Raw genomic sequence first — 26,338 nt, 5'->3', positions numbered from 1 at the left:
TGAGTTGTGTCCTCCCAACCTCACCTGCTAGTCACACACACAAAAAGAAAAATGTACAACATGCAACACATGTAACATAGGCCCTAAACCACATTTAGTGATGCTTAATAGTGTGGATGGATGTCAGTTGTGATAAAATGTTGCAGAAGAAGATTATGTGGGAGATTTCTGTTGAGAGATGCATGTAGGCAAAATTTTGACTGCTATCGCCAATCTGAATAGATCTATTTTTAATTGAACCTTTATTTAACTAGGCAAGTCAGTTAAGAACAAATTATTATTACAATAACGGCCTACCCCAGGCCAATTGTGCGCCGCCCTATGGGACTCCCAATCACAAACCAGGGACGCTTCTTGCACTAAGATGCAGTACCTTAGACCACTGCACCACTAGGGACCCCTGCTTTTAAACATGCAGCCAATTTCTGATATTTTTAAGACGAATTGGTCTTTTCCCCAATCACATCAGATCTTCTCACTTATCAGATTTCAAGGCATGAAGCAACTCCTTTCATGACGTCTGCTTTACTTGGATATTGGGAAATGTGTCTGGTTTGCAGCCCCACACAATTTCCCCTGGCCCAAAGACCAATATTTCCCCAACCTCGACGGTAGGCCTACCTGAGGTATGTACTTTAATCGAACAGTCTGCTAATGAGTTTTGTGTACATAAAGAAGGGCTCCTTCAACTTCCAACTTTTAGATTGCTAACGTTAATCCAATAAACGACTGTGGTTTAGCTAAATTGAATGCTGACACCGAGACAAGTTTATTAATATGATAGCAATAATAGGTATTAAGGGGTCTAACATACATTTCAAATTAATAATATGTTTTTAGCACACATAAGAAAAATACTTGTTGATCTTAGACTTGCTTGCTAGCTACTTCCGAAACAAACATACGTTGCATTTCGGGATATGTAGTCTTCGTGACTGATCGGTAGCCAGATCAGTTGTCATCCTTCTCTTTTGTAGATTTTTGATTGATACAGTGGCATCCATATCTAGGTTTGTGCATATCTCGAGTCCACTCGACAAGTGTTACTTGTCAAAGTTTCATTGTTATCCCGTGATATCTGTAGGATATTTACTCAAATGACCTCGACGTGCAACTCTACAAGGCAAGGGCTGTCAGTGCTTCCGCGCAAGCGCATAATGAGCGACTGGCTATCAAATTGGTAAAAAGCCGTGTGAAAATGGTAGGTAAGGAGGGCATTAATAAACAGATTCTCAAACATAAACCGCTGCTGTGATGTTGAACCCTGGGATTATAACATGTTGCGCAAGGTAGAAATTGTTCTGTCGCGGCTCACGGACTGTCTCCTGTCTGTCTGTATTGCCATTGTTGAGCTGTTTCACTTGACTTAACGTATTTACCAGGGAAAGGAAAGGAAGGTCAGTTGGTGGTATTTTGAGACCTAGAACCGCATTCGTCCAGCGCGCAGCTAGCTGGTTACGATTCCCGTTTTGGTAGTCTGGAAATGCGAGCTAGTCAGACGCTCCAAGTTGAGAAGTTGGTCGTGGTTGACGGCGGTGGCCAAGCCGGACCAGTGAGCGCGCAGGACGGATGGTGTTTTCTCGCACACCCGTGAAATATCCTATGGACGCCCGATCTGTTGTTGCATGTTTTTGATGATTACGTTTCCGTCTGAGGTAGTTGTTTGTTTGCTCAACAACATCATAGTTGTCGCTTTTCACGCACACGCTCAACAGAGTAGTTATAACCGAACTAAAATTCACTCTATGGTGAAGGCAGTTAAGTAGTTATCAGTCTAGAGTTATCCAACACCCGGTGATCATCGTTTACAGTTGTTGACTGTCTATTAAAATAGATGCATGTCTTGAAGTTATGGAAATATGCTTAACTTTTAACACGCAAGCAGGACTGCATTACATGTTTAATTGTGCATGCACTCAGTTTGAAATGAACACACCTGGTCACTTCATTACACAATCTGCTTACTCTGCAAAGTTGGAAATAACCCCTGTATATCTGGCAGTAGCATGGTGTGTTTGGGACCATGGGACGTCCTGGAACAGTTGAGCAGTGAGGTCCCATTGATGGCATCCCCCTACTCGTGTTACATTACATTCCACTAGACGCCCCATATACTGGGGGCCTTCTGGGGTGCACGTGCTCTGAGCTTACCCAACGTTCTCCACTCTCAGAATAGTTCTAGGTCTGCCTTGCTTGTTGACTGGACGCCCAAAGCTTGTTTGCTTGTCTGTCTGTTTGTCGACTTGTATCTCATCATATGAAGTGAGTGTCTGTCTGTCTGTGACCACCTACCCTTATGTCTGGTGTCCACATGACCTCGGCCTGAATGTCTGTGGATGTGTGTGTGCCCCTGTGTATCCTGGTGTGCGTCTCTGTGTGTGTGTGCGTCTTGCTGTCGGTGCTGCACGGTCTCTCGGTATCTGACAGCCCGTGTCCTGTCTCCGTGCAGCATAAGCTGAAGTCTTCGCAGAGGGACAAGGTCCGGCAGTTCATGTCCTTCACGCAGGCTGGGGAGAAGACTGCTGCTTACTGCCTGACCCAGAATGACTGGAAACTAGAGGTGGCCACAGACAACTACTTCCAGAACCCAGACCTCTACTACAAGGAATCAATGAAAACCCCTGTGGAGAAGAAGAAGCTGGAACAGCTCTACAACCGCTACAAAGGCAAGTGGGGGAAGTTATAGAGGAATACAGCCCGTGGAGATTGTGTGTCAAAGTTTATGTATCTGTTATGGGTTAGTGTGTAGTATGTATTTGTGGTGTTATGCATTGTATTGGTTATCCTGTTTCTTGAAAGAGGACATTTGTAAGTTTCTCTCAAATCCCTAAGATGATTGTATATACATGTCATTTCCATAGATCCCCAGGATGAGAATAAGATAGGCATCGATGGCATCCAGCAGTTCTGCGATGACCTCACCCTGGACCCGGCCAGCATCAGTGTCTTGGTGGTGGCGTGGAAGTTCCGGGCCGCCACCCAGTGCGAGTTCAGCAAGAAGGAGTTCCTGGATGGCATGTCCGAACTGGGGTGAGCGAGGGGTGAAGTCATCACTCTGCGACGCAGCTTCGTTTGGTGGCATGACAGTGTGTTGTTGGTTAATGCCAGTACATGTTATTGTGGTGTTTGTTGTTAGTGTGTTCACATGGTGGGGAGAAGTTCTCTATTTAGACTCTGAACTTTGGCATTAATACTGTGTGTCTTATGTTTTGTGTGATGCCAAGTCAGAGTAGGTTAGATCTGGGTCTTATTTAGTAGGTACAGAACAGGAACATGTTTTTAAATGGAAATTGAAAATAAGTGTTCTTATTGGACAAGGTTTGCTACTAAAGGTTATCCTGTTTTGTGCCTACCAAACACTGCCCTGGGGAACCCAATGGATGGGTAACAGATCATAGCACAAGAACAGTTTAGGAACCACTGGATTAGAAGAGGTGTGTGTTTGTGTTTTTGATTGAGATCCATTTACTTGCCCACTGTATTTGTCTTCTCTCAAGGTGCGACAGCCCAGAGAAGTTGAAGGCTCTTCTTCCCAGGTTAGAACAGGAGCTTAAAGACAGTGGCAAGTTCAAGGACTTCTACCAGTTCACATTCAACTTCGCCAAGAACCCCGGACAGAAGGGTTTAGGTAAGCACAGATGAAAGTTAGTTACATTAGTGTTCACAAGAGTTATTGTAGTTACATCAGTGTTTCTTAACTCCAGTCCGGAGGACACCTGAGGGTGTGCAGGCTTTTGTTTCAACTCAGTGTGAACACATTTGATTAAACTATAGTGAGATAACAAGGTGTAACTCTGGCTGTGTTTTAGATCTAGAGATGGCTGTTGCCTACTGGAACCTGGTACTGACAGGCCGCTTTAAGTTCCTGGACCTCTGGAACAGGTTCTTATTGGTGAGTGAGTAATGTTATGCATCTCAATCTAACATTACATTTTGAGCTGGACTCCTTGCTTGCTATGTACATCCTGTGTCTTGTTTTCTGCTTGCGCGCTTTTCCCACTTTTGTTTTCTCGTGTTTTATATAGGAACACCACAAACGATCGATTCCCAAAGACACATGGAACCTACTCTTGGATTTTGGCAACATAATCGCAGACGACATGTCAAATTACGACGAGGAGGGTGAGTTTAAAACCCGTGGTTACCTGGAGTGTATTCAGTAGGGTATAGAGTAGTCATGGTTCATTGCTGTTTGCAAAAGTGCAATACACTGAATGTTGCTCTCAACTGAATATACACAATGACAGACTGCAGTAGTCATCAAACCTGGTCCTGGAAAGCTACTGAGTGGGCAGGCTTTTGTTCCAGCTCAGCACCAACACACCTGATTCAGCTAATCAAGTTTGTGATGAGCCGTAAATTAGTTGAATCAGGTGATTCAGTACTAGGCTGAAACAAAAGCCCGTAGACCCTGCAGCTCTCCTGGACCAGGTTTGGTGACCAGTGACCACTGCTTTAGATGAGACACTGATTTAAGGTCAGTTTTGTTCCCCCCCCCCAATGCCTACAGTTAGGATGTAGAGGGAGTCAGCTGTTTTGAGGTCTGGGCTAAGGGTAACTTCCATCCAAGCGATGGATTAAGAGAGTCAATAAAGTGACCGCTAATCATACGTCTCCTTCCTGTCAGGGGCGTGGCCAGTTCTCATAGACGATTTTGTGGAATTCGCCCGGCCGATCGTAACAGGATCCAAACGCAAAACCCACTACTAACAACCCAGCTCTTGAAAGGGGGGCTGAACTTTGGTTCCTCTTCATTGACTTTGTTGGATTAAAAAAAAAAAAAAAAAAAAAACTTTTTAAGAGGAAACAGAGAAACACTTGAATCCGTGACACTGCACAACTATCAGGTAACCAACCTATGAGGGAAGAGTGAGAGAAACACAGGAAGCAAGGCTTTATTTCTATCCTTGTTTGATGGGAGTCGCCACGTGCACATTGCCAGCTGGCAGTACATGTCCCAGCCTGAGGGCCAGCTGGGAAGAGGCCTTGGGGATATCAGTGTTCCAGGCAATGCTCCCTTTGGAATCTCAGTATTCCAGTGAAGAGGAGAAAAGGAGAGATTCCTCCCCTGGCACAGTCTCGCTCTCTCTCTCTCGCAGCTCTGAGAATTCGAAAAAATGAAAAAATGTTGTGTGTTTTTGGGGTTGATCCTTGTTAGTTAGCTTTGTGTGGCACGCAGGGCTCTGAGGGGACTGTTCAGAACAGGCCTTGTTTCTAATACAAACACTTTGGGACAGACCGAGCTGCTTGCAACGTTTGCTCACAACACCAGCGTCAACAAAAATGTTACTTATATACTGTATATATTATACTGTCTTTTAAAACAGTATGTACAGAGAATTATATAAAGAATAATATAAATAAGTTACATTTATGAATATAAGAGATTCATCTTTTTGTGTAAATTAAAAATAAAATAAAAGATCTGGTATATGATGCCTCAACATTTGATAGAATTTTAGGTCTGGTGTGTACCAAGTCATTATTTTATTTCAACGTTTGGGTTGGAAAATCTCCAACATTCTGTGTTTTAGAATCTTCTTTTGGTTCACTATGTTATATTTGTTTTAAACAAATACATTTCAGCCATTTTAAGTAAATGGACCATGACTCTAAATGTTTGTCCCATTCGACATCTGTATATTAGGGAAAGGCTGTTCATTCTGGCCCACAAAGACTGAAATACTGTTCTGTTCTTCCTGGTTGTTTTGGAGGATTGGATAAAACAAATGTAATGCAGTGTCTGCAGGCCAATTAATGACACTAATTTGTCAATTAAGTGTAGGCACAAAAGACCAGCAGGACTGTGGACCTCAATGACTGTGAATTGTGCGCTTCTGCATTACGTAATTTAAACACCCCAAAAACGGAACCACCAAGCAGTCACTGGGGGGCACTGTTTGTCATGCATGTGTGTGCGAGAGGGAGCGCTTTGGACAGTGCTTACGTGTGTTGAAAAGGTCCCTGCTGCCCATCCATTTTAGTATTAATGCCTTTGTGACACGCATTTATTTACACTTTGTCATTCACTAATCACACAGGTATTGTTAGTTTGGAAAGGAATATTGAATAAAGCATGTTTTTATCAGAAATTAAGAGGCTGTTCTGCTGTAATGTGATGATTCAGTCTCATGTTTTTAGTGTCTGTCTCTTGCTATTTGCAAAATGTTTCACCTACTGAACACATTCCTTCTGAACACATCCACCCCAGCAGACTCAAGTTACGCACCACACACACTGCATCATGAGTATTTAAGACCCAGTCCAATTAGCTGTTGCCCTCTAGTACTGTCTTCCTCCTCCACAAGCACCTGAGCTTCATTTACACATCACACAAGGGCCTTATGCAGGTTGAAAATGTCCCAGAACACTCCAATATAACCTACTGTATTGTGTAGATTAGAACATACATTCTCTATGTTGTAGGACAAGACTAGAATTTGGACTAATGGCAGGTTACTATACTGATGGAGGGAATGAACAGATACTGTATTGTTGGCATCGTTACTTGTGTAATGTTTAACCAACATATTACACTTGCTATGGATGTTATCACCATCCCAATGTTGCTCTTAGGGACATATCTATGATCTGCTTAGCCTACCTTTTACAAACCCTAAGCTTAACCATTAGGGGAAACCACAACTCTTATACACCCAGAATGCAATGTTTATTTTGTTGATCAACTGTTGAACATTAGTCTAGGCTACTGGAGAGTGGAAAGTAGGTTTGTCTTTTGTGAGTAAATAAATACACAACACTGACATGAAGGCACAAAAGTGGCATCTGTTGCTGTCATGGCTTGATAGAACCAAGGAGACCATTGAGGATGGAAAGCGAAACAAGCACTATTTAGACATGAATTTGCGGCCTGCAGTTGCACGCTATTGGACTATAAACCAAGTGGGCTGAATGTAGAGTTGACTGAATGGATATACCTGAGGTGGGGGAAGTTTACAAAACAAGTCCCGCCTCCTGATTAATCATTGGCGAGATAGGGGAGAGGAATCGTATTCATATATGGGCTGAAGAGCGGTAGTAGATTAATGGACTTTTCCATGTTTTTTGTTTCAACATTTTATGGCAAGATATTTAATTTCACATTAGCCTGCAAGTTGTTTCGTCGTCCGTCGTTTTTTTTTGCTCCCGCTGACTGGCAGCTGGCAATGTATGATAGTAGTCTATGACTTTCTGATGTGACTGCAACTATTGGAGTTGGTGGATCAGAAACTTAAGTTCGAGAGTGGGTGTCACGTTTTCACATTTTACCGACAATTCGGAGGAGTAGGCTACAAGCTATGGAGAGTGAAACGAACGGTAACATCTCGATCACTTCCCAGCTTCACCTGAACAACAGCACCAATGCGAATGACAGGTAGGGCCCTAACAGTTTTGACATTTCCTTGTGTGATTTTTGTGTTGTTGCAATGATGAGTATCATACATTTATTTGTCTCCGACTTATCCGTGATTATTACAAGCAATGAAAAGTTATACAGTATCTGTCATGAAGTTGTGTATCAGGTGACAACGTCATGGTATGACAATAATTAACCAGGTGGGCTTTTAGTGTAGGGCCTGTCATCTGGCTTTTACTTTGCTGTCTACAGTATGTCACAAAGTTTGCATTTACCAGCTGAATTGCCATTAAGTACACAATTGTGAAACCTCTACCTTTTTGTTTTATTGCATGTTATGTCTGTTTGGGATGTTTGAACTTGTCTTCATCTTCCTTCTTTTGGCTTGGTTTTTGATATGCAGTTTCAACCTCTAGGGTTGTAATTTCACACGGGTTGATTGAACAGCATGTCATCTGATCCCAGCTACCTGTCACAGTAATCCCAACCACCTAGCTCAGGTTATTGTAGCTAAAGCTTGGCCAATGTCATGTCACCTGACTGTCACTATGCTATAACAGTTCCAGGCTTTCAACCCACACTGACATCCCTCTGTGATCAATGCAGTCTACTGGGTCTAGAATGTGGGTCATATAGATCCATAGTTTTTTTTCTGTGTGTGTATTCTCAGACTGACCCTGCTTTATCTCTCTAGGGTGGACTCGTATGGGTTTGAGATGCCTGAGGGTTATGAGTCCTATGAAAAGATGATGGCTGAGTATGTAGCCGTGCTCACCAGAAGGTCCATCAAGTGGTCTAAACTCCTACAGGGGAAAGTCCACGTGGAGAAGAACCTGAAGGGTGTGATACACACACACACATATATATATATATATATATATATATATATCACACACACAGACAGGGGAATAAACACACAACACATACATATATTGAATAAGAATTGTCATTCTATATTTGCATTCTGAGTTTTGACTGTAGTCATGGTTTCGGTTCTCTTAGTGAAGCGGTACGTGCGTAAGGGTGTGCCCAACGAGCACCGAGCCCAGATCTGGATGGCAGCCAGCGGGGCCCAGGAACAGCTGGAAAAGAACCCAGGGTACTACCACTCTCTGCTGGGTACCGAGCAGCAGCACGATGCCAAGCTGGAGGAGACCGTCAGGATAGGTACTGTAAGCAATATAAAATGTTTTATGGGCAATTCCACGCCAGCAGGGGTGGAAAATATTTTTGGAATCTCAGATTGTTCTGGCAATTGTTAAATAGGAACTTAATTGCATGAGCAGCAGTGTGCTGCATTTTCCTTTATGTTTTCTAGGAAGGATGTTTACCATGCTTTTTACATTTGTATCACAAATTTCATAATGAAATTGGGCCATTTTAGGCCCTTTTTAGACCTATACACTCTTCCTATAAGACCCTATGTTCTGTGAACCATAAATGATACAGGCATTTATACTCCTTATAGTGTGCCTCAAATATGGAGTATGTCTTCATTATGAAATACACATTTTCACATTTATTCAACATGGCACTTTTAATGATATTCCCTATTTTATTCATTGCAATTGACATTATAGGTCATTAACAAAGGTCACAACCCTCCTTTAGGATTGAAATTTCAGTCACCAGGAAATGGAGTTCCCTTTGAATCCATTTTCCCATTCACTGTGTTGGTGGCGCTCATAAAATGTATTATACCTTCAGAATTAGCAAAGAGCCCACTCTGGAATTGTGATGTACTTGTAGAGTATATTGTTCCAAACAATCTGTCTTAAAATGAACAAAATCAAAAATGGTAGTTTTGAGATATTAGTTTAATGTGTAAGTTTATATTTCAGAATCAAGACCTACTCCATATTTCAGAGCACATTATAAGGAGTATAATGACACCAAGATGTCTATATCAAATACGGTTCACAGATCGGGTCTTACAGGAGACATGTACAGGTTAAAAAGGGCCCAAAATGGCCACTTTTATCATGAACTTTAAAAAAATGTGATAAATGTAAAAAGCATTTCAAACATCTTTCTTCCTAATGGAGTTTCTATGTGAGAATTTCCAGAACAATCTGAGATACCGAAGATATTTTCCACTCCTGCTGGCGTGTAATCGCTCTATAGCATCTTGCAACAGAAAACAGAATTGCTGTCTAATGAACAAGACCCTGATTGTTCCTTTACTATGATTGGCTGATGGCGGAGTGCCCTGTCTCGCCAGACATGCACAGAACGTTCCCTGACAACGTGCAGTTCCGGAACAGCTCAGAGCCCTGTCTGCAGAAGGCTCTGTACAACGTGCTGCTGGCGTATGGACACCACAACCAGGCTGTGGGATACTGCCAGGTACTGGGCCTTATAGCTACTATAAGTCATCTGTTGGATGGATCTCACCGGTCTCCCGTGTCAGTCTTGCTTACCTTTGTTTACCTAACGTGTGTACAATACGTCCACTGTCGCCTCTTCCATGTGTACCTGTTCTGTCCCCTGTGGCTGTAATAACTGCCTATACCTCACCTGTCCTCTAAAGTGTGTGCATTGTGGGTACACACCATGTGTGTACAAGTTTCTGTTTGTGTGTGTGAAGGGAGTTATTGTTTTTCTCTACTCTAGGGTATGAACTTCATTGCAGGCTACCTCATCATCATCACTAAGGATGAAGAGAAGTCCTTCTGGCTCATGGACTCTTTGTTGGGAAGAATACTCTCTGGTTAGTCCCACATGCTCCTGTTGTGTGAGAGGATACGCGTGGTGAGGTTTGCATAGTCATAGTAGTAGACCCACTTGTTTGTTTGAAGGTTTTCCCTTCTGTGTATTTTGGGAGCTGCTAATGTGGAATAGCGCCATGGTCACGAGGCTTGTGGTAAGACTGTGTTGTTGGTATGTCGAGCTCTCATTACGACATGAGCAAACACAGGATGTATCTCAGGTTTCAGGATATATGCCATCTATGTACACACACACAACCTCTTGTCAAACACTGGACTGAATTAACCTGACACGTTCTTGTTGTAGACTACTACAGCCCGGCCATGCTGGGGTTGAAGACGGACCAGGAGGTGTTGGGCGAGCTGGTGAGGGTCAAAGCCCCGGCTGTGTGGCAGGCCATGGCCCAACACAACGTCATGTGGACCCTGGTGGTCTCCCGATGGTTCATCTGCCTCTACATCGATGTCCTGCCTGTAGAGGTGAAGGGGATTGGGATATTGTGTGGATGTTTTGGTAAAGTCTGGGTCTACCATCACCCTCTGTATGATAATTATTCTCTTGTCTTTTTTCTTCTCTTAGACGGTTTTACGGATCTGGGACTGCCTGTTTTACGAGGGCTCTAAGATCCTGTTCCGCGTGGCCCTGACTCTGATCCTCCACCACCAGGCTGAGATCCTGCGGGCCCGCTCCATGGTCGAGGTGTGTGAGCGCTTCAAACTGATCACCCAGGGAGCCTTCACATACGACTGCCACACCTTCATGCAGGTAAGCTACTCCAGAAGAGAAGTAACCTTAGGCAAAGGTCTAGGGTCTGTTCCTAACCTTAATGTCAAATGCAGCCGGGTGACAATTAGGTACCCTACTGTGATTGTTTTCAATTAACATGGTCAAAAAGCTTCTTGCGAAGACTAATTTCTCAAACGATAATTTTGCTAGGACTATCTGGGAGGGGAAAACTTAAAGCCAGCTGTTATTGGCAGAGAGGTTTGGAACTCTTTCTTATTGGTCTGTTAACTAATTTACCACCTGGTGATGTCACCAGGCATGCCAAAATGCCATCCCACCAAAACAGGCTAAACTTTCAGGCAGTCTGTTCAAACAGCTCTTGCACGAAAAGGGCATTTATATGTTTCACAATTCCTCAGTATTATTCCAACCTCATAATGTGGAAATGTATAAATAAAACACAGGAAAAATCACATTTTTTGACTGCACTGGACAAAAGGCACATCTCAATAGGTGGTCCAGGTATGACATTGCATAAGTGTGGGGGGGGGTGAGCCTCTCCTCTTTTGACCTGTATTGCTTGTCTATTGTTCCCACGAGCAAGGGGGAGGAGTTAATGCATCAGACCAACTCCTTGAATAGCCAACTCTTGAAGTTGGTCTAAAACAGGGGTTCTCAAACATTTTCACTCGGGCCCCCTTCCAGAATTGGGGAACATCTCGTGCCCGCCACATCTATTTCTATGGGCACAAGCACTGTTCCTGACAAACTGTTCCCGTCCCACTAATCTATGGGCTAAAAAACCTAGCTCAAATGTTAGCTGACATGGGCTAGTTGATCTGGACATTTGACGAGTTATAAATGGCTCTAAGGTATGCAATGACTGACATGACGAGGGAAACTGATGATGCACTATCCAATTTTGAAATTGCACCTTGTGCATTCCCAGGGAACCACTAGTCTACAAAACACTTGCTCCAAAAAATGTTTTACCCTCAAGTCTGTGTACATTACGATTTATACTTGGGATATCATTTAACAGGAAAAGGTCAAAAATAGCTGAAGTGCATCTTTAACCATGAGTAAGGAAATGCGAGAGACTTTAGATCAGCATCTATTGACAACTTCACCGGTGAACTCTGGCCTTTCTCCTTTTCTTGATATTGACAGGAAATCTTCAGGGAACCAGGAAGTCTCTCCATGGCAACCATCACTAAGCTAAGGGAGACATGCAGAGAACACATAGTGACTGAGATGTCCAGACTCCACCCTTGACCACTCCTCCACCACTAATAACCTCTTAAGGCAATCACCCTGTGGTTATCCTGGGCTTGTTCCAGGTCATCTTCATTGTAGTTGAGCTACAGATGATCAGATTTCACATTTGGAGAAATAACCAGGAACCACAAATATGATGACATGGCAATCACTCTTCTGAGATGCTGAATTGAGCTGCGTGATTGTAGTACCCCCATCTAGCCAAATATTATTTGTATTGTAAAAAGCATTAAACTGTAATCTTGCACTTTTCCTGTGGTAGGATCATGGGAATGATAAGTTGTGGTTTGACAGAGTGGAGAAGCGTTGTAAATAATGAGATGTCAACTCTAAAATGAAGTCAGGGGATGTAGTTAAATGTTCCACCCTTCTCCCCAAAGGGTACCGTATTCCAGTCCAACCCAGGAATTGCCTGGGGAGGAAAATGTGATAACGCTGAATCATAACTTTAAGTGTGCATATAAGTTCACACAATCTTGCATTGACTCAATGTATGATTTATCTGTCTGTGCGATCATACCTCAAGTTGGAATTTGACTGGTTTAATTGGACCAAAGTTGACTCTTTTCAACAAAGGCTGCTCTCTCACTGTAACCTTCAATTGGAAGTTAATTACTGTCGATTACATTTAAGCAAAATGTATTGCTTTGTTCTCCAAGCTTAGCGATTTGTGTTCCAATAGAACCAAGGGTTCTGTCAAACACCAAGACAAACTACAGAGCTCATTCCTCACCTCTTTTATTTGCTCCGCTTTTAGAAAACAATTAAAACATTCTCTTAAACCTTAAGGGCCGGATCCAATCTGTATCGCGGAACAGCCGCGTTAAAATTCAGGTAATTGCTGATTGAGTTGACATGTAGCGCTTACGTTAATGCAGTCTCCAAACTCGGGAACATCTCCCTCTGATACTGATTGAATCCAGCCCTGAATCACTACATAAGAATATTAACACTTCTAAATGAGGGGTGGAGTGAAAGTTCACATCCTTTTCACTTCCCCGTTTCACTACAAACAATGCATCATCTATGAGCATTCAATAGGCCAGGCAAATCAACAAAGGGAATGTCCCTAACAAGGTCACATGCTGTGTAGATAGAAAGGGTATGTCCCCAATGAAGATGTGCACTACATGGGGAATAGGGTGTAATTTGAGACATAATTGAGAGAAACTATAATTGGCATAGATCCCATCCTTGCAAGTGGGGAGGCACAGATTCCATTTGGCACGGGCATTTAAGATGTAGTATTCCTCTCTAAAATGGTGTTGTACTATGGACAGTAACGCCAACTCCCTTAAATTGTTCTAACTATAATAGCCTGAATCCTAACTTGAGAAAACAACATAACTATTCACTTAAATGTCCAATTACATTTTAAACTAGTATTCGGCCTTTGTGAGCACCATGTCAATTTACTTATCGCCTTAATATAATCACTGGAAGTACCAACAAAAATCTGTCTTAATGTAACTAATTGGTAGTACCAGTAGTCATAAAACCAGGTTTAAGTCATTGCTACGGGGAAAGAATTGGCACAATCAATTAGGTAGTAACATGGTAGTCATGTTTCATAACAGCCATGGTACAGTGCACTGTAATACCAATGTCTAAGTAGAGCACACGCCCACCACGTCCCTTCATTCTAGTGTAGTGTGTGATGCTCGTTCTGTCAATTCAGTTTCACATTCCCTCTTAGAATCATTGAAAAAAAAATCTGAGGCCTGGTCCAGAAACAACCTCTAGCCCAACAAATGTACTAATCAGACAAAGTGGAGATTCCAAGTTATTTAGGGGTTATAGGGTGGTTTGTGGACTTTGATCACCATAAATTAATGAGTCCCTCTCTCTGCAGACAACTGCTTTACCATCCAATTACCTTCATCCTTGTTCCTCAATCCATTCCGAGGGGAACCCAAAGTAAACTAAATGTGCCCCTATGGATTGACAAACACTACCATTCCCAATCTGCAGCTGACCTCCAGTCCCAAGCTAAGCCCCTAACCACAGATCTAAGGTCAGATTACTCAGCTCCTAAGAAACAGGATACAAAAATATCTGACCCTGGACCAGCGGTTAGAGGCAACTTCCATCAACTCCATATTCAATGATGTCGCAAACATTATGCAACAAGTTCACTTTCATTGGTTGAGAGAGGGGAGCAGCCAGCTACAGTCATAATATTCCCTTCACACAAGGGTAACAGTGACTATTATGTGACTGACAATGGCCACCATCAAAAACAGAAAAAGCCATTGAAAACAGCAGCAGCAATGCTTGTAAACAAACAATCCCTCAGAATTCCCATGTCAGACACCAGTAAAACGGAAGCATGATAAAAATACCTTAGGCTACGCAGAGTGTGGATTATTATTCAGCATATGGTTATGAGCACGCCACCACACCATCCCCTCCTGCAGTGTTGAGTGACTGTGTTGAATGTTTCGTTATGTCATTACAATCTGTCAGCATACAAAGTAGCAGTTCAGTTCTGAAAGTGCAAATCAACCCCATGGAGACCCAACGTGGAGTAAGTAAGTACAAAGGGGAGGAGGTGGCAGCAAGGATTCTACGGTATGACCAACTGAATGGGGTTGGGGAAGTTCAGTTGAGGGTCGGAGTGAGGTTCAGTCAATCGGGGGGGTCAATTGACAGGAAGTAATCTCAGATAGTCTGGTACCCGGCGTGGCTCCTCTTCCTGCCGATAAGGTAGGCCACAAGAACGATGAGGACCAGGCTGGCCAGCGCAGTGCCCACGATGATGGGGATCAACATGTCATCCTCATCCAGCTGACACTCCTCCGCTGGATATATGGAGGGAGGGATTGAGAGAGGAGAGACCCCAATGGAAAGAGAAGAGCAGGTGAGAGACAGGTGGAAAAGAAAAAAAGCAGGAGTTGAATTAGTGACCATCTATTACTCCAATCTCAGAACTTTGGATAACCACTTTCCTGAAATAAGTCCCATAGTAACACCCAGTATAGTACCTGCTCCAAACTGGTCCCCGGTTAGGCCGAAGGGCTGCACCTGCAGCTGGAAGGTGTTGAGAGAGAAGTTCACAGCCACAGCCAGAGTCTGCTCCTCACGACACATGTAACTACGCCCCAGGGTACCACGCAGGTAGTCCAGACTACTGTTACTGGCTGAGAAGGGCTCTGGAGAGACAACAGCGAGGTTATAGGTGGGGTGAGAAAGGGAAGAGAACACAGGCAGAATGGAAAAGAGGAAGAAAACAGGGATGTGGAAAGGATGGGGGGGAATAAGGACAAGAAGTTAAAGTAGGACCAGGTGGGGATGGATTGTGGGAAAGGGAGGATTAGAGAAGGGTTCAACACTGGAAAAACTGCAGATGGAGGTTATAAGAGGATAGATGGATCATGTATTATTCACTAAATTAAATGCTGCAGAGATGATCCATTGATTGGTGAACTATGGATCCAGACTCACCACTCATGTCCGGCCAGGCTGCAGACAGAGTCACTCCACTCAGGTGGTACTTACTGGACGTGGCATTCTGCAGACACAAGAGAACCAATGACGAGACACGGTATGTACATCAAACACATACACAGGATTACAGAGCCACGCCCACTCCATTTAAACCAGGATGGAACAAACTAAATCACGAGTGCCTGTTCTCTGCTTGTTCATTAGGCTCCATCTTGTGGCAGTCAGGTGTTAGTGCAGAAAGGTTTGTACTACTGATACAGAAGACTACCTTACTTAAGCATGTACTGATATGAGAGAGAGTAAACAAATCATCTCCCAGAAAATGTTTTCCTGTGTTGATATTTGCGTGTTGTTTCAGTATGTGTGTATTCCTATGTTAAAGTGTGTGTGCAGGTTAAACAGGTCATGTAGAGATCAGTTGTCTGCCATCCATCACCTCCATTCCGCTGACACACGACATTCCTGCTGGTAACACCAGGCACCAGGGCATATCTATTCTGTGGGTTTACTCTGCCTCGCTCTGTGTGTTCACGTGTTAGTGAGTGTGTCTGGTAAGAGGTGAATGGTACAGCCAAAGATGAGAAAAACAAAGTAAAGAGAAGCTAAAAAATAAAAAAAAGGTAAAGAGCGTTCTGACCAGGGAGAAAACAAAGGTGAGGTTGGTTTTCTCCTCAGCCATCAGCAGCAGGGTGGCACTGTCCGAGTCACATGACCCTGAGCTCTTAGTCACGTTGGGCTGGAGGTTCAACACGTCTTGCACAGTCTGCACACACAGGACAAGACACAAGTTAGTGTGAGGGTGCGAGAGAGTGCCTGGGCTGCAAGTATGTGCAAGTCTGTGTCCGCGTGTGTACATTATTGAGAGAGGCAGAGCTGAAGCGGATGTTGAGCTGCAGTCCCATGCGGGCCATCAGACAGACGGTCCCATTGCCATTGGTTACAGTGTAGTTGCCCCTCTCAGGCCGGGCTGGGGGCGCAGGAGGTGGAGCCGTGGTTTGAGGGGCAGCAGCAGTGGGCGGGACGTCAGTGGCAGCAAAGCTCTGATGCAACGTGACCGCTGTAATGTAACAATAAGTCAATAAAGTCAAACAGCCAATGCCAGTCTACAATCAGAGTACATGCATGGATAGAAAAAAAAGATACAGCTCGGTCCGATCCTCAGCTAGCTGGTGGTTAGGTCTCACAGGGTACATCTCAATAGTCTTGAGTGTTCTCTATCTGTATAGATGTGAAAGAACTAGACAAGCAACCTCTGGAGGCATTCAACGCCATAATGTTGCTTTCACCTATCATGCGTTATCAGATATGAGGAGATGAAGTGAGACACTCGAGATGCACCCATTGAGTAGGTCAGTAACTTTGGGGTAATATTGTGGCTAATTCCTTTAATGGGTTGGCTTAAAACTGGGTGGTAACAAAACTCTGGTTCCATTTATTTTGCAGTCACAAATCCCAAGCGCTTTAGGGTTGCAAAGGGTCGGAAACTTTACAGTAAATTTCCATTGAAGTTAAGCCTGGGAATTTTGCTTACATTTTGTATTTTTTTAAAGTTGGCTTAACAGGGATTCTAGTTCTTGTGGCATATTTTAGTAACACTATCCCCAATTCAATGCAATTGCAACCCTCTGCATGCATTCTTCCATCAGCTGATTCTCCAGATCTTGCACACTAATGAGATGCTATTGAGCCCATACTACTACACCGTCTGAGCCAAGGACTATATGCCTTCTGGTAAGTTTTGATTACAATACTGGGTGGGGTGAATATATATTTTATGACATGCATGATTTTGTTAACTAGTAAATAGTAGCCTACAGGAAAGTGTGTTTCAATCATTTCTAACTTGTTAACAATTTCTGCTAGCTAGTTTTTGCTACCATGTGGTTTTAGCTTGCTTGAGCCCCCCGAGGAGTGTTAATTCACCTCTTTCCATACATGTTTCATTTTAAAACGTATCTTACAAAGGAGTTGTATAATCTAACTGCTTAACCATTTATCTATACATGGATTTTTTAAAACTTTTTTTTACTAAACTTTACAGGAAAATGACACGGGCACGATCAGATGTGTGGAGACATTTCACTGCAGCTAATGTAGAAGGTAACGCTGTGTACATTTGCAAATACTGTGCCAAATCATATGTGAAGAATGCAACAAAGATGCAGAATCATCTGGCCAAGGGCATAAAGTTTCCTCAATGCTCACAACAAGCAACCTCTGACAACAGTCCCTCTACTTCTATTCAAGGTGAAAATGAGGAATCAGACACCTTATCGATAGCAACAGCTCGTGGTCCTCCTGGAATCAGAAGTTGACTCAATGGAGGAACGTAGTCAGAGAAATGCTGATTAAGGTCTTGCTCGAGCTGTGTATGCAACTGGTTCACCCGATGCTCACAGGCAATGTGTATTGGAAGAGACCCCTCCATACACCCCTCCAATCAGACATGCTTTATCTAGTAATTTGCTGGATGCAGAGTTCAAGTGAAGGTCAAGCAAATCAGAGAAAGCAAACTTTATTGCAAACATCTCTGATGGGTGGTCGAATGTTCTTGGGCAAGGAATAATTAACTACATAATCGCCACCCCTCAACCAGTATTCTACAAGAGCACAGAGAAGGGACAACAGACACACTGGTCTCTACATTGCAGATGAGCTTCAGGCAGTCAATGACCTTGGACCACAGAAGGTATTTGCACTGGTGACAGACAATGCTGCGAACATGAAGGCTGCTTGGAGGAGTCCTACCGTCACATCTCTCGCATTGGCTCTGCTGCTCCTGCATTGAAGGTGCTCCTAAAGGACATCATGGCACTGAAAACAATGGATACAATCTACAAGACAGCCAAGGAAATGGTTAGGTATGTGAAGGGTCAAGTTATTCCAGCAATCTACCTCACCAAGCAGAGTGAGAAGAATACGAGCACCACATTGATGCTGCCCAGCAACCCCCCTTTTGGGTGGGGAAGGAGAAGGAGTCTCCATGAAATGGCCATATATAGACAGCCCCATCAAGAGGATCCTTCTGGATGATGTATTTTGGGAGAGAGTGGTAAGCAGCCTGAAACCTATAGCAGTGGCCATTGCAGCGATTGAGGGCGACAATGCCATCCTGTATGATGTTCAGACTCTGCTTGCAGATGTAAAAGAAATCCATACTGCCCAGCCCACTTCACTGTTGCTCCAAGCAGAGGAAACTGCAGTTCTGAAATACATCAAAAAGCGTGAAGACTTCTGCCTGAAGCCCATACACGCCACAGCGTACATGTTGGACCCCAAGTATGCTAGCAAGAGCATCCTCTCTGGTGCAGAGAAACTAGGCCTGTGGTGTCAACACTTCCGTGTCTCGCCACTTTGGCCTGGATGAGGGCAAGGTTCTCGACAGTCTGGCGAAGTACACTTCCAAGCAAGGGCTTTGGGATGAAAATGCAATATGGCAGTCATGCCAACATATCTCATCAGTCACCTGGTGGAAGGGACTTTGTGGCTCTTTCCCCTGTTGCCTCCATCATCCTCCAAATCCCACCAACATCAGCCGCCTCAGAGCACAACTGGTCCTTGTTTGGGAACACACACCAAAGCACGCAACAGGCTGACCAATACAAGGGTTGAAAAATTGGTGGCCATCCGGGCAAACTTGAGGCTTTTTGAGCATGACAACAATCCATCCTCGAGGTTGGAAAGTGACAATGAAGATGAGACCCCAGAGTCTGATGTTCAAGAGGTGGACATTGAGGAAGTCCAGGGAGAAGCCTGAGGAAAACAACAAACTTTATTTTCATTTACAGATGTTTGTTAAATGTTTTTGGGAGATGCGATGGATCATTGGGGATCATTCAATATTCCTTATCTTTTGTTCAGAGAAATCATGTGAAGAGTCAACTCAATTAAAATTCAATTCATAACTACATGTTTTTTATTTCTATTGGAAGGATTTAAATCATTTGAAATGGTTTACTTATGACAAGGTAAAAGGTTCATGTTTCTGTCTCCACATGATATTGTCTCCATATATGGAGAATATATCCTATACAAAAAACATACATTTTAAATTATATTCATATGCATATATTCCAGTTAATTCCCACAGAAAGTTTCCACCTCTGAATATTCCCCAAAATGTGAAACCCTTGACTCACACAAGTGTTTTTTTAAGAACCATTGGAATGAAGAAGCATTTGTTCTGCTTGGTTCATTTGAAAAAATAATAATAATAATTCTACAATACGGTCACATTCATCACTATTAGCTTAATGTGGCTTCCAAGGCTACATCATTGTTGATGTCGTCGCTCACATTCTCTTTGGCCAATGTCCGTCTATGTCCCTGTGCAGAGGAAAATACTAGTGAACACTGTCACCACTACCTCGCTTTTGTAGGAATAGAGGAGGAAACTTTAGGCTAAAATGTCAAACATATTCAGCAACTTGACAATTAAGTTTACAGAGGTGGGCAATATAGACAAATCCATATCACGATAAATTGACAATCACAATAACAGTAATTATTTTTATATTGCCCTTAAAACTACTTTGAATGTTGTGGCTATCAATTGTCCTGTTGGCAATCGCCCATATTAGCAGACTTATTTAATTTCAAACTCCACACTCCTCTAGTAAATGTATATTTGTGGAAAACATCACCCTGATGAACTATTTACTTATGGCTTTGCCTACACCTAAATATTTTATTTATTTATTATATGAGCAAAAGATATTCTACTTTATTTGGAACGCCAAGCCAGAAAATTGAACAGGCCTATTTATGTAATGAATATGGATTTGGAGGGCAGAAAATATTAAAGCATATTGGACCACTTACTAAAGACTTCAGTCATACAAAAGCTATACTTAAATCTGAACTGGTTCTCTAGCAGATTTGTAAGAATGGCTCACCCCGTGTTCCAGAATGGCCTTTTTCCCTTCATTGTTGTTTACATCTCACTTTCGGTTACTTAAATTAAATCCCAAAAAATATTGCTATATTTAAAACAAGCTGATTGCAATTTTAGTATAATCCGCCAGAAAAGAAAACAAATATTATTAAACACAAACTAATTGATAATAAAACAAAAAATATATAATAAAAGATATCTTTAAATTCTGTAATAAATAGAACTGGTGGAGTTGTCACATGCGGTTAACAGAAATATATGGAAATGTCTGCTCTATCCAAAATTGCAGCATTACCGCAAAAATGGAGGCGGCAAGTGGAAGGGGTAGAAGGTAAGGAACTTGTCTGTCGGCCCTGCATTAAAGACAAACTGATGATCAAACTGACAAACTTGTGATTAAAGTATACCCATTTAATTTAAGCACCAAAAATAGACCGCTGCACCATACAGCTTGCATTAGATCACTTGTTTTGGTACTGGCCTTATGTAGCTTGTTTATGGATGCACATTCATGAATGGCTGAAGAATTGCAACATTTACCTGGAGTTAACGCTGCAAATATTTCTGCTGTTTGACTTAAAGCCATAAATCAATCAATGAAATAATACTCTTAACAAAAATGTTCATCTTTAATTTAAAATATGTAGAAACTATGAGCATAGAAAGGTTCAGAACTTTTGTGAAACAGAAAAATATATGGCCACTAGAAATCAAAGCTGGATGGTTTTCAGATATAGATAGGAGGGGTTGAGGGCAACTAAAAAAAAGAATAAAATAGTGGAAAATATACTGTCAGTAAAATGTATACAGTATGTATCAGCTGGAAGTAGAAGCCTAAGTATTGTTGGCCATTAGTTTACTCCAATTAGGGGAGGGGTGGTAGGGATAGGGAGAATAATAAATTAGTAAAATATATTTAATAAAAATAAAAAAAATGTTGCCTACACTTAACAAAAAAATAGGGGGGATTGAAAATGGACAATTACACTGATAGAAGCCACAAGCTACAATATTAAAGCTGACCTACTCCCGAATAAAAACTAATTTATAGTTATTATTGATCTGTAAAATGTCCCCGGTAAATCATTGCTTCGTCTGTATCGATAATTTTAAATTTTCTGTCTCACTTATTACCTCAGACAAATAGACAATCAATTGCCACAATATCTTGACATTATCTTAGTTGCCTGTACCCATTTAGATTACATTTAGGCCCAGTTTGTCCTACAAAGAGAATATTACAAAGGACAGGCTGTACACATGTTACTGCGATCTAATAGCATGGCCTTCTACAGCACATGACTACCAGCTTATTGCCCAAAGCACTAAATCGGTTACTTGCCATGAAACAAACATAGAATGTAATAAACAAAACAACCGAGTGCAGTGACATCAATAATGATACAGGTCATAATGAATCCAGTTTTTTTTTTATCACTGTCACAGCACTTTTGGAATCACGTGAGGGGCCCATTGCCACAAAAGCGCACATGCACCGCTTGACTTCGTCATGCACGACAGCCACTAAGCAAGACAAACAACTCATTCTGGACCCGCATCGACCTGTAACATAGGGCAATGCAAGTCAAAGGGCAAACGAAGAACCAGCTTTACACGTTTACATAAACCAGCAAACGAGGTTCAAATAGTTGAGGACCGAATTCTGGTGTATTCGCGTTAGATTCATTGTATTTATTGTGCCCATCTAGCATCTATACTCACCTAAAAACGTGATGAACGCCAGGAACAAGGGTTGTTTGCGGTTGTGTTGTTTCATATTTTTTATTCGGTTGTTTGCCAATGCGAATCACAACAGCATGCACACGACCCAGAGACAGGAATGCAGGACGGTCTGTGAGCTAGCTTTGCTAGAAACAACGCAAACCCACTGTTCGTGCTCTCTCTTTGCTACCGCGAGCAAGAGTCCTCTGGAAACAAATCTTCGGAAATATTTCCTTTCCCTTTGATTACTTTGCTCTTTTTGCTTTACCTCGTGCCAATTAAATTGATGATCGTTGTGTTTGGACCGTCACATACCACGGATGATTTATGCTCTGCACCAAGAAGAAATGACAACGGTCATGTAACGGAGAGTTTAAGAACCGCCCAGGATAAACACGTGACATGAGTAGTGATTCGTGTTGACGTTCGACAGCTGTGGAGTTACAGATGTGACGTTGGTTGCGATGTTGCCATGGAGATTTAATGTTGGAAGTGACGTGTTCTGTATTTTGGTCGCGGTAGTTTGCCTCGTAAATAACAATGCTACCGTTTTCTTCATATAGTTTATTTTCTGAAAAGAAAAGAAGGAAAAAAAGAAGAGCATATTCGTTTTGAAACCAGCTCATCCAAAAATGTGTCCCAATAGACCTACACCATCACTCTCTTCACTCATTAAATGTTCATATTGAAGAGGATTTGTGCTCATCATTCAGACCAGTTGTGGTCCATCTTCCATAGTCAGATGATGCCGGGCGAGCATTTCACACAGGGATGTCAAAATGCTTTGTCATCCACTTGCTATTTACCCCCTTCTTCACCTCAATTAGGTCTATTGACACTCAAGCTGCAACCTCCAACCTCCGTTCTGGTCTTCTTCAAGTCTCTAATGTCTTAAACAGGGATGAGTGAAATAATTAGATTCTAAATAAGGCCAGGTCGAATCTTTATGCACTCATGATTCCAGTCTATGTTCTCCAAAATTCGCTGAATTTCCTTGTGAAAGCCTAATATTGTAAAATCGTATTTTATAATTTAGCTAGTCATGTTGGCAATAGAACAACCTTTCAAATTATGCCCATCTGACCCAGATTGCGATTTATAATGGACTGTTATTGGATTGCGTAAACAGCAACAGTAATTGTGTAAAGCCATGTCTTAATTACTGAAAAAGGTAAATGGTTGAGGTGGATATCATTTGAAAGCCTATCAACAGGGTTGTCAAACTATTCTATGATTTCTTGGGGGGAAAAGTTTTTAAATATAAAATGTTCTTTTTTTTTTAAACCTTTAACGTCAATTATCTAAAAACGCATAAATTACGATTTTTATAAGTTTCACATGTTGTAGTTTAGACACTATTTTACACTATCTGATGTGTCTGTGTTATGCCAGTCATCGGTTGAGACACAGCATACTCTCGAATACAGGCTAGGTGTCATTTCAATAATAATAATACAAATATGAATAGAATGAACCTATCCCTTCAGACCACTGCAATTTAGCTGCTACACCATTCACATGTAAATTTAATTTTTAACTGTCTAGTACTACCAGAAATATGGCTGCTGGTCCACCCAACATGGAAAGTCAACTTGAATAGGAAGGTCTATTATATTATCTATATTTCTATGATTTCAATAGGTTACCTATGAAAGATTGACAGCTAAGTGTATAACAATGGATATTCCCACTCAAGTCAACATTCTCTGATGTGTGGACCTCCAACCATCTTTGTGGTATCATTTGAAAGTTGAAATGTACATTCACATTTTATTACATTTATCAGCCAAAACATGACACCCAGTCTGTATTCAAGAGTATTATATGTCTCAACCGACTGCGAAAACAGAACAAACACCTCAGTACGAAAGACTATTGAGACTCCCGCCCACCGGGAGCAGAGCATGCTGGGTGATCTCTAACTGAGGAGAAGGTAGTAAGGAGAGAAAGTACAGAAGGCGTGATAAGTCAAATCAAATATTATTGGTCACGTACACATGGTTAGCAGATGTTAATGCGAGTGTAGCGAAATGCTTGTGTTGCTGGTTCCGACAGTGCAGTAATAACAAGTAATCTAACAATTAACAAGTAATCTAACAATTCTCCATCCTAATACACACATATCTAAAGGGATGGAATACGAAAATGTACATATGGATGAGCGACTGCCGAGCGGCATAGTCAAGGTGCAATAGATGGTATAAGGTACAGTATATGCATATATTTTTTATTTTTTTATTTAACTAGGCAAGTCAGTTGAGAACAAATTCTTATTTATATGAGGCTGGGTGTCGCGATAAATTCCAGCCATCTCCTGTGATTACCTTTAGTTCGTGTTCTTTGTTTTAGCCAAGGCCAGTGTGCGTCCTTCAGAAATGTGATTTCATATTTCTTACAATTATGTGTTGTGGACGCACTCCTTTGTTATGCTAAATCGCGTTTTTACCGCGAGCTAGTAACTGTAAACTTTCTAACCCTGTTGTTTCTGTCATCTCATTTCAGACATTTAGCATTTCAGTGTCTACTCTTATGCCCAGTGGTTATATGGATGTATACTGTATAGATTATGTGTGTATTTTGTTAGCAATGAGCCTTGTGGATGCATAATACATTCAAGTTCATGCAGTTGTGTAAGGATGATGGTGCTGCTCAGTAGTATTGTGTACTGTAGTTGCACACCTCTGATCATTCATTAGTGAAGTCACAGCCATGTCATTAGGTTGTATTGGCATGTGCAGCAGATAAGCTATAAATAATATTGCTACAATATGTAATGTAATTGGAGGTTGTATTAAGTCTATACCTGCCATTTACTATTGTACTTAATTTCCCCCTTTTCAGAACCATACACACTCTTGGTTAAAACACAATTGTCAAGCAATACACTGTTCTGTGCCGTTACTGCTCTATGTGAATCAGCGTCATTAAACAACCTCAACTGGAATCCTACCGGTCTGTCATCTGTGCCCTTACCAGCACCTGGAAGAGAATGCAGTGCTAAGTAAAACCTAACCCTAAAGAATATCCAGTTCACCAAGTCCTCAACTACAACTTCTGAAGATTTAGGGTCTAAGCTACAACATAAACTCAACATAAACTCAGCAAAAAAAGAAACATCTTCTCACTGCCAACTGCGTAAATTTGCAGCAAACTTAACATATGTAAATATTTGTATTAACATAAGATTTAACAACTGAGACATAAACTGAACAAGTTCCACAGACATGTGACAAACAGAAATGGAATAATGTGTCGCTGAACAAAGGGGAGGTCAAAATAAAAAATGTACAGTCAGTATCTGGTGTGGCCACCAGCTGCATTAAGTACAGCAGTGCATCTCCTCCTCACGGACTGCACCAGATTTGCAAGTTCTTGCTGTGAGATGTTACCCCACTCTTCCACCAAGGCACATGCAAATTCCCAGACATTTCTGGGGGAATGGCCCTAGCGCTCACCCTCCGATCCAACAGGTCCCAGACGTGCTCATTGGGATTGAGGTCCAGGCTCTTCGCTGGCCAGGGCAGAACACTGACATTCCTGTCTTGCAGGAACTCACGCACAAAACAGTATGGCTGATGGCATTGTCATGCTGGAGGGTCATGTCAGGATGAGCCTGCAGGAAGGGTACCACATGAGGGAGGAGGATGTCTTCCCTGCAACTCACAGCGTTGAGATTGCCTGCAATGACAACAAGCTCCATCCGATGATGCTGTGACACACCGCCCCAGACCATGACGGACCCTTCACCTCCAAATCGATCCCGCTCCAGAGTACCGGGTTCGGTGTAACACTGATTCCCTCGACGATAAATGCGAATCCGACCATCACCCCTGGTGAGACAAAACCGCAACTCGTCAGTGAAGAGCACTTTTTGCCAGTCCTGCCTGGTCTGGTGGGTTCGTGCCCATAGGCAACGTTGTTGCCGGTGATGTCTGGTGAGGACCTAACAGACCTACCGTCTGTAAGCTGTTAGTATCTTAACGACCGTTCCACAGGTGCATGCTCATGAATTGTTTATGGTTCATTGAACAAGCATGGGAAACCGTGTTTAAACCCTTTACAATGAAGATCTGTGAAGTTATTTGGATTTTTACGAAGTATCTTTGAAAGACAGGGTCCTGAAAAGGGTCCGTTTCTTTTTTTTGCTGAGTTTATATAAGCACAAAAAAATAAAACTCACCTGTTGATATCAATGGTACACCATT

The 26,338-nt window shown here is 42.2% G+C and overlaps 3 protein-coding genes across 9 annotated transcripts; 2 read left to right on the top strand and 1 right to left on the bottom strand.

Moving 5' to 3' along the window:
* The first annotated feature begins 361 nt into the window (after positions 1-361).
* On the top strand, positions 362-6,096 carry LOC109871431 (DCN1-like protein 2). Of its 7 annotated transcripts, none has more exons than XM_020462324.2 (7): positions 362-626; positions 2,450-2,666; positions 2,862-3,030; positions 3,498-3,628; positions 3,810-3,892; positions 4,026-4,122; positions 4,628-6,096. In XM_020462324.2, the coding sequence occupies exons 2-7, from the start codon at positions 2,492-2,494 to the stop codon at positions 4,708-4,710; spliced, it is 738 nt and encodes a 245-aa protein (XP_020317913.1). In that variant the 5' UTR covers positions 362-626; positions 2,450-2,491; the 3' UTR covers positions 4,711-6,096. The 7 variants fall into 7 exon arrangements, with proteins under 7 accessions (XP_020317913.1, XP_020317911.1, XP_020317912.1 ...); XM_020462322.2 differs by lacking the exon at positions 362-626 and adding an exon at positions 1,075-1,201; XM_020462323.2 differs by lacking the exon at positions 362-626 and adding an exon at positions 1,139-1,205.
* An 881-nt stretch (positions 6,097-6,977) lies between these two features.
* On the top strand, positions 6,978-12,664 carry LOC109871430 (growth hormone-regulated TBC protein 1-A). The gene is made up of 8 exons (XM_020462317.2): positions 6,978-7,375; positions 8,052-8,197; positions 8,360-8,524; positions 9,579-9,703; positions 9,971-10,067; positions 10,373-10,545; positions 10,646-10,831; positions 11,963-12,664. Exons 1-8 carry the CDS (start codon positions 7,299-7,301, stop codon positions 12,065-12,067), a joined length of 1,074 nt encoding a protein of 357 aa, XP_020317906.1. The 5' UTR covers positions 6,978-7,298; the 3' UTR covers positions 12,068-12,664.
* A 324-nt stretch (positions 12,665-12,988) lies between these two features.
* Positions 12,989-25,069, bottom strand: LOC109871432 (lysosome-associated membrane glycoprotein 1). The gene is made up of 6 exons (XM_020462325.2): positions 22,134-25,069; positions 16,372-16,574; positions 16,155-16,280; positions 15,515-15,581; positions 15,055-15,222; positions 12,989-14,871 (listed from the first exon to the last, which is right to left on the bottom strand). Exons 1-6 carry the CDS (start codon positions 22,186-22,188, stop codon positions 14,732-14,734), a joined length of 759 nt encoding a protein of 252 aa, XP_020317914.1. The 5' UTR covers positions 22,189-25,069; the 3' UTR covers positions 12,989-14,731.
* Between the last annotated feature and the right edge of the window lie 1,269 nt (positions 25,070-26,338).

This window comes from Oncorhynchus kisutch, linkage group LG26, assembly GCF_002021735.2.
Source record: "Oncorhynchus kisutch isolate 150728-3 linkage group LG26, Okis_V2, whole genome shotgun sequence".
Lineage (NCBI taxonomy): Eukaryota > Metazoa > Chordata > Actinopteri > Salmoniformes > Salmonidae > Oncorhynchus > Oncorhynchus kisutch.
This window is presented reverse-complemented; position numbering and strand designations above follow the sequence as displayed.

Excerpts from the sequence above, each read along its gene's own strand:
- LOC109871431 (XM_020462318.2), top strand. The coding sequence starts at position 1,626 with ATGTTTTTGATGATTACGTTTCCGTCTGAG. Across the intron at positions 3,031-3,497 it reads GATGGCATGTCCGAACTGGG|GTGCGACAGCCCAGAGAAGT; the intron begins GTGAGCGAGGGG and ends TCTTCTCTCAAG. Across the intron at positions 4,123-4,627 it reads GTCAAATTACGACGAGGAGG|GGGCGTGGCCAGTTCTCATA; the intron begins GTGAGTTTAAAA and ends CCTTCCTGTCAG.
- LOC109871430 (XM_020462317.2), top strand. The coding sequence starts at position 7,299 with ATGGAGAGTGAAACGAACGGTAACATCTCGATCACTTCCCAGCTTCAC. Across the intron at positions 8,525-9,578 it reads GGAGGAGACCGTCAGGATAG|ACATGCACAGAACGTTCCCT; the intron begins GTACTGTAAGCA and ends CTGTCTCGCCAG. Across the intron at positions 10,546-10,645 it reads TCGATGTCCTGCCTGTAGAG|ACGGTTTTACGGATCTGGGA; the intron begins GTGAAGGGGATT and ends TTCTTCTCTTAG.
- LOC109871432 (XM_020462325.2), bottom strand. The coding sequence starts at position 22,188 with ATGAAACAACACAACCGCAAACAACCCTTGTTCCTGGCGTTCATCACG. Across the intron at positions 15,223-15,514 it reads AGCCTGGCCGGACATGAGTG|AGCCCTTCTCAGCCAGTAAC; the intron begins GTGAGTCTGGAT and ends TTGTCTCTCCAG. Across the intron at positions 14,872-15,054 it reads CGGGGACCAGTTTGGAGCAG|CGGAGGAGTGTCAGCTGGAT; the intron begins GTACTATACTGG and ends CCATATATCCAG.